The sequence below is a fragment of the Lolium rigidum genome, chromosome 5 (assembly GCF_022539505.1).
Source record: "Lolium rigidum isolate FL_2022 chromosome 5, APGP_CSIRO_Lrig_0.1, whole genome shotgun sequence".
Lineage (NCBI taxonomy): Eukaryota > Viridiplantae > Streptophyta > Magnoliopsida > Poales > Poaceae > Lolium > Lolium rigidum.
In genome coordinates, this window is record NC_061512.1 from 130,565,118 (window position 1) to 130,572,623 (window position 7,506).

The 7,506-nt window shown below is 46.5% G+C and overlaps 1 protein-coding gene across 1 annotated transcript; it reads right to left on the reverse strand.

The window, feature by feature from the left end:
* Positions 1-5,023: 5,023 nt before the first annotated feature.
* Positions 5,024-6,299, reverse strand: LOC124658390 (probable WRKY transcription factor 70). The gene is made up of 3 exons (XM_047196735.1): positions 5,926-6,299; positions 5,675-5,785; positions 5,024-5,547 (listed from the first exon to the last, which is right to left on the reverse strand). The coding sequence occupies exons 1-3, from the start codon at positions 6,282-6,284 to the stop codon at positions 5,199-5,201; spliced, it is 819 nt and encodes a 272-aa protein (XP_047052691.1). The 5' UTR covers positions 6,285-6,299; the 3' UTR covers positions 5,024-5,198.
* Positions 6,300-7,506: the final 1,207 nt, after the last annotated feature.

Consider the following 7,506-nt stretch of genomic DNA (forward strand, 5'->3'; position numbering starts at 1 on the left):
AATCCCCAAGCTTAGATGCTTGAGTCTTCTTGAAATATGCAGGGATGAACCACGGGGCATCCCCAAGCTTAGACTTTTCACTCTTCTTGATCATATTATATCATCCTCCTCTCTTGACCCTTGATCCACACCAAACTCAAAACAAACTCATTAGAGGGTTAGTGCATAATCAAAAATTCACATGTTCAGAGAGGACACAATCATTCCTAACACTTCTGGACATTACCCAAAACTACTGAAAGTTAATGGAGCAAAGAAATCCACTCAACACAGTAAAAGATGCAATGTGAAATAAAAGGCAGAATCTGTCAAAACAGAACAGTACGTAAAGACGAATTTTTCAGAGGCACTTAACATGCTCAGATGAAGAAGCTCAAATTGAATGAATGTTGCGTACATATCTGAGGATTACTCATGAATTTTCGCAGATATTTCTGAGTTTCCTACAGAGAGATCTACTCAAATTCGTGATAGCTAGAAATCTGTTTCTGCGCAGAATCCAAATCTAGTATCAACCTTACTATTAAAGACTTTACTTGGCACAACAATGCAATAAAGTAAAGATACAAAGGTATTGCTACAGTAGTAACAAGCACCTTGACTCAAATATAAAACAAAAATTGCAGAAATAAAATAATGGGTTGTCTCCCATAAGCGCTTTTCTTTATCGCCTTTCAGCTAGGCGCAGAAAGTGTAAATCAAGTAACATCTAGAGAAGAAGCATCAACCTCATAATTGGGGGTTTTCTCAACGATGCATTGTATCTTATCTATGTAAGTTTCAGAGGCTCCTCTTTCATTACTTTTAGGCTTACTACCCTCCTCAAATAAATTTTCAGGAACAATCCAATCAAAATTCTTTTCTAGTGCCTCATGCATTCCTATGAGCTTATAAGGTATTGGTACTTTAGTCTCCCCCTCACAATTGACTTTATTAGTGTACTTTAGTCTATCTTTTTCCATCTTTTCAAGGGTACTTGCAAAATTGGTATAAAAGCCAAGCATCTTATGTTGAATAAAGACTTTTCTAGCTTCTCTAGCTACATCACCAAATTCTTTAAGAAGGGTTTCTAAAACAAAATCTTTCTTCTCTCCTTCTTCCATATCACAGAGTGTAAGAAACATATGTTGCATTATAGGATTAAGATTAACAAATCTAGCTTCCAAGCATGTGCACTAAAGAGGCAGTAGCAATTTCATAAGTAGGAGCAAGTTCTACCAAGGATCTATCTTCAAAATCTTTAAGCTGTACTAACATGAGTGAAAAATTCTTCTATATTATCTCTTCCAATGATAGACCCACGCTCTACTGATATATCTTTCAAAGTGAACTTAGGGGGAAGCATGATGAAATAAACAAAAGGTAAATAAAGTAAATGCAAGTAACTAATTTTTTGTGTTTTTGATATAAAGAAAGCAAACAAGACAGAAAATAAAATAAAGTAAAGCAAGACAATAAACAAAGTAAAGAGATTGGATGTGAGAGACTCCCCTTGCAGCGTGTCTTGATCTCCCCGGCAACGGCGCCAGAAAACAGTCTTGATGGCGCGTGATGCACACGTCCGTTGGGAACCCCAAGAGGAAGGTGTGATGCGCACAGCAGCAAGTTTTCCCTCAGAAAGAAACCAAGGTTATCGAACCAGTAGGAGATGAAGGCCACGTGAAGGTTATTGGTGGAGGAGTGTAGTGCGGCGCAACACCAGAGATTCCGGCGCCAACGTGGAACCTGCACAACACAATCAAAATACTTTGCCCCAACTTAACAGTGAGGTTGTCAATCTCACCGGCTTGCTGTAAACAAAGGATTAAACGTATGGTGTGGAGAATGATGTTTGTTTGAAAAGAACAGCAGAGAACAATGATTGCAGTATATTGTATTTCAGATGTAAAAGAATGGACCGGGGTCCACAGTTCACTAGTGGTGTCTCTCCAATAAGATAAATAGCATGTTGGGTAAACAAATTACAGTTGGGCAATTGACAAATAGAGAGGGCATAACAATGCACATACATATCATGATGACTAATATGAGATTTACTTAGGGCATTACGACAAAGAACATAGACCGCTATCCAGCATGCATCTATGCCTAAAAAGTCCACCTTCGGGTTAGCATCCGCACCCCTTCCAGGTATTAAGTTGCAAACAACGAGACAATTGCATTAAGTACTGTGTGTAATGTAATCAACACAAATATCCTTAGACAAAGCATTGATGTTTTATCCCTAGTGGCAATAGCACATTCATAACCTTAGAACTTTCCATCACTCGTCCCGGATTCAATGGAGGCATGAACCCACTATCGAGCATAAATACTCCCTCTTGGAGTTACAAGTATCAACTTGGCCAGAGCCTCTACTAGCAACGGAGAGCATGCAAGATCATAAACAACACATATATGATAGATCAATAATCAACTTGACATAGTATTCCATATTCATCGGATCCCAACAAACACAACATGTAGCATTACAAATAGATGATCTTGATCATGTTAGGCAGCTCACAAGATCTAAACATGATAGCACAAGAGGAGAAGACAACCATCTAGCTACTGCTATGGACCCATAGTCCAAGGATGAACTACTCACGCATCAATCCGGAGGCGGGCATGATGATGTAGAGTCCTCCGGTGATGATTCCCCTCTCCGGCAGGGTGCCGTAGGCGATCTCCTGAACCCCCGAGATGGGATTTGCGGCGACGGTTTCACAGTATGTTTTGTCGTATCGTGGCTCTCGGTACTAGGGTTTTCGCGACGGAGAGAATAAATAGGCGAAGGGGCGGAGTCGGGGGGCGCCCGAGGGGCCCACCCCATAGGGCGGCGCGGCCAGGGGTGGGGCCGCGCCCCCCTAGGGTGTGGCCGCCTCGCGTCCCCTCTTCATTTCCTCTTCAGACTTCTGGAAGGCTCCGTGGAAAATAAGACCGTAGGCTTTTATTTCGTCCAATTCCGAGAATATTTCCTGTGTAGGATTTCTGAAACCAAAAACAGCAGAAAATAGAAACTGGCGCTTCGGCATCTTGTTAATAGGTTAGTGCCGGAAAATGCATCAAAATGATATAAAGTGTATATAAAACATGTGAGTATTGTCATAAAACTAGCATGGAACATAAGAAATTATAGATACGTTTGAGACGTATCAAAGTCCGAAACCGCACACCTTGGCAAGGAAGCGGAGAGAGCACTCCAAGGGCTTCAGCGCGGCGCAAGGCAGCGTTGAGGACCTCCATGCACAGCAGGAACAACATGGGAGAAACGGGGTAGCCCTGCCTGAGGCCTCGCCGATGTAGGATAGGCCTTCCAGGTACGCTGTTGAGAAGCAGCTTCGATGACGCGGTGGAGAGGATGATGCATATCCATTCGATGAAGCGGTCACCAAAGCCTAAGTGGCGCAGCACGCGTAGAAGGAACGGCCATGACACAGAGTCGAACGCCTTTGTGATGTCGACCTTGACGAGCATGGAGGGAACACGACTCAGGTGGAGGGTGCGGGTGGTAAGCTGAACCATCTTGAGGTTGTCGTGGATTGATCGGCCCTTGACGAAGGCGGACTGATTCTCCGCCACCAACTCGGACAGCCTCGGCGCAAGACGATTGGCGAGCATCTTGGAGAAGAGCTTCCCAAAGCTGTGTATGAGGCTAATAGGCCTGAAATCTTTGACATCAATCGCGCCGTCTTTCTTCGGCAAGAGGATGATGAGAGCGTCGTTGAGGCTTCGCATGCCCTTAGCTCGCAGCGAGTAGAGGTGCTGGATGGCGCGGAAGACATCATCCTTGATGATGGACCAGGCCGTCTGGAAGAAGCGTCCCGAGAAGCCATCCGGCCCTGGTGCCTTGTCCATTGGCAGGTCCTTGACAGCAGCCCATGTCTCATCCATCGTGAAAGGCACGTCCAGGTTCTGTAGGTTGATAGTAGGCAGGCCAATGAATTGCAGGTCCAAGTCTTGTTCACGTGGAGAATCAGAACCAATCAGACTTGAGTAGAAGTTGGCTATCATATCTTCCTTGTCCGCGTGGCTGACTGCTGTGTCGCCATTGTGAGAGAGGGCCACGATATGGTTACCTCGCCGCCGAGCCCGAGCACGCATGTGAAAGTAGCGGGTGTTGGCGTCGCCTTCTGCCAGCCAAAGGATCCTCGAGCCGTGTCTCGCGATGGTGCGCTCCAAAGAAGCGAGCCCGAGCGTCTTCATCTTGAGCTCCCTTCGAAAACCATGCTCGGCATCAGAGAGACTCCTGGACTCCTGCGCTACGTCGAAGCGGAAGACAAGTTCCTTGGCGAGGAGGAATTGGCGGCGCACACTGCCAATACGGTTGTCTCTCCAAGATTGGAGGGCTTTAGCTGTGCGGCTCAAAAGGATCTGAAGACGCAACAACGGGTCAACATTTGTCGGCGCGTTCCAGGCCTGAGTGATCACCTCCACGTAGCCGTCGAATTTGGGCCAGAACGGCTCAAACTGGAACCGGAAGCAGCGCGGGGACTGGAGGTTGGAGTGGAGGATGAGTGGGCAGTGGTCCGACGCAAGCGAAGGCCCGACACGCAGCAAACAGCTCGGGAACAACTCCTCCCAATCCACGGAGAAAAACAAGCAATCGAGCCGTACAAGCGTAGGCTCGCGGCGCTCGTTACTCCAGGTATAACGACGCCCATGCAAATGCAGCTCCGTGAGTTCAAGGTCATCCAGGAACCTTCTGAATCTGGTCATCCAATGTCTGTCAAGATTTTGGTTGTTTTTGTCCTCAGCCTGGTATATGAGATTGAAGTCTCCTGTCAACGCCCAAGGGCCAGGTGATTGGCGCGAAAGGTTCTCAACTCCTGGAAGAACTTCATCCTATCTGGGGTGGAGAGGGGTCGCAGCGCTGTTTGATGCGCACGGAGAGAGCGAAGGAGTGGAAAGCGACTCCATCAACCTCCCAGATCGATGTAAATTATATTTATGAGAATATTACATGGTTGACAAATATTTTATTTAGTACATATTTCGACTAATTTTGTGGATACATTGTAAATACGAATCATAGTCAAAGTTTTAAGCTGATGACCAGCAAAAAGTTCTGGGCGCATTACATTCTGGGACAAAGGGAGTACTTGGGAGCGTTGTATATCTTGGAGGACGGGGTAGTACTCTTTTACGAAAATTCCGATGATCTATTAATAATCATCAACAAAGAAATGCCTGAGCTGAACTAATATTACTGCTAGCTAGCATATCACCTCCCAATTAAGAAGAGAATTGTTGAACACCTCTAGCAGAGCCGGCACATCCAATTCCGTCTCCCACTCTGTGATATCTGCCGTTAATATTTCTGTTTTCCCAGTGCTGGGACAGTCAATATCTACAAGATTAGGCACATGGTCGGCAATGTTGTTGTTGCTCATGATGTCGCTGGCTTTGCAGGTGTGATCACTGTAGTACACCACAGTGTATTTTGCAGCTTCATCCCCATTGGCATCTGTGGAATAATTAACACTGCCGCCGTCTTTATCCTGCTGCTGGATTGTCTTTGTTGCCGGGCAGTTCCGTTCCGTGAAGGTGCATCTGTAGTAGCTCCTGCTTAATCACAAGTTTATGCGTAGTGTATAAGATTTGTTAGAAATTATCACCTCTCACAATTTTTGATCAATAATCAATCAATTAAGTGTTGTAGAATCAGATGTGCATGTGTTTAATTAGTTACCTAGCATGTTGGCTTCCATTGATCTTCTTCTGCCCATATTTTCTCCACTGGTGACCGTCATAATCCGGAACATTTGTCACGAGAGATCTTGATCGCTTACCTTCGTTCCTCCTGCAAGATTTCAGGTATTTGTTAGAAGTGATCTTGATCAGGAAAATATAAGATAATATCACACATAAACATGGAAGTAATTAGCTTTTCTGAACAAGTTAATTTGCAACTATTTATTCAGTGATTCCCTATACACACACCTTCTCTTTCGACCAGCGCTTCTACTATGCATCGTCTGTTGCTCCAATCTTTCATCCATGCGATCATCATGGGCAGTGGTAGTGGTCGTGCTAGTACTGTTCTTCCTCACCAAGGACTTGTCGTCGACAGGCTCGAATGACGCTCCACCTCGAGCACTGAAGAGCTTTGATACGACGCTGGTGTTGCAGCCGATGACGTCGTCAAAGAGCTGGAGGGCGAGTTCGGCCGACCCGCTATCGACGTCGTGGAGTTGTGGAAGGATGAGCGCCCGGAGCTGGGTCACGAGCTCCTGCTGCCGCCACAGCAGCGCCTCAATCTCGGCGCCATGGCCGCTGCAGTTGATGTTGCTATGGTCCATATGCTTTGCGGTCGATTTTCCTTTCTTAGTCTACTAGGGGTGACGCTGCTCGCATCTCTTGTCAGTTATTTATATAGGACAGAAACGGTAGTGGAATATACAGATTGATGTGAACCTTCTTCAGAACGTTGCACCAGTGAAACTGATGTGTACCTTGAGTTTAAACAACGAGTGAGGCGTCCGTTTCAGTGTGAGTGCATATGGTGTGGCAACGCGCTAGTGAGACTGGGTGAGCACGAGGGGGTGGAGCTAGTGAGACTTTTGACCGGGACGCTGTTTCGTGCCAAGCTAGGAATGTGTTCTTATCAATGAAAGAGTAAAGAAAGAACTCGATCACCTAGACCAGAGAGAACATCATTTTGACATGGACGTTATTACCGTGTGTGAACTTCATGTTCCAGTGTAGCCTAGTGTTAGGTTCAATTAGCTGTTTTTTCTGAACTTACTGTTGTTAGATATAAAGCCTTTTTCCATCAGGTTTAGGCTCCAAGTTTCTGAACTTACTGTTGTTAGATATAGCCTTTTTCCGTCAGGTTTAGCTCCAAGTTTCTCTCGCTAGTGAACAGTACCTGAGTGCTCTCCACAGGAAACCGGGCCGATCCCATGCCTCTTCGCCGGATTAGCCGGTCGTTGGGCTGGGTGAGGTGCCGGAGTAGATAGGTCTAGCAGCTGTAGGTTTCTTCGTGTTTGTTTTGTCCTCTATGGCGTCTCAGAGTAGGTCGTCGGAGCTTCTCGGCGGTTTCCGGCGCGGCCTAGGATTTGTGCTACTCGTTGTGCTGATCTGGTGGCAAGGGCAGTTGCAGACGAGTGCGCGAATCTTAGGGATCTCTGTTAATAAAGTCGAGATCTCGAGCTTTGCTGCTCCGGTGGTCTTGCACGCCGCCGGGCGGTCGTCGTCAATCTTCTCTGTCAAGTTTCCGTGGAGGAAGATGAGGGAAGAGGAATTTGGCGCGGGCTCTCTCAATAAGTGCGGCCATCTCCGATTTGATGCGCTCGGTGTCGGGATCGTCCTCTTGGCCGGCCATGGAGGCGAGGAGGAGGAGGAGCTCTTCTCGGTTTGCGTCAGTCTGGAAGATGGGAGGTAAATCGAGCTGCTACTGTGAGTTCTTCTACGATGTTCTTCTGCAGACCATCGATCCATGCCTTTGGGAGGCAACTCACGATGCCATCATGGCGTCTTTTCAACCTCCAAGCGAGGCCCTTCCTGGATGGATTGGCGACG

Bases quoted from the DNA above. Each gene is read 5' to 3' on its own strand.
- LOC124658390 (XM_047196735.1), bottom strand. From the start codon at position 6,284: ATGGACCATAGCAACATCAACTGCAGCGGCCATGGCGCCGAGATTGAG. The intron at 5,786-5,925 runs GTGTGTGTATAG...GAAATCTTGCAG, and splicing joins AGCGCTGGTCGAAAGAGAAG to GAGGAACGAAGGTAAGCGAT. The intron at 5,548-5,674 runs GTAACTAATTAA...GTGATTAAGCAG, and splicing joins AATGGAAGCCAACATGCTAG to GAGCTACTACAGATGCACCT.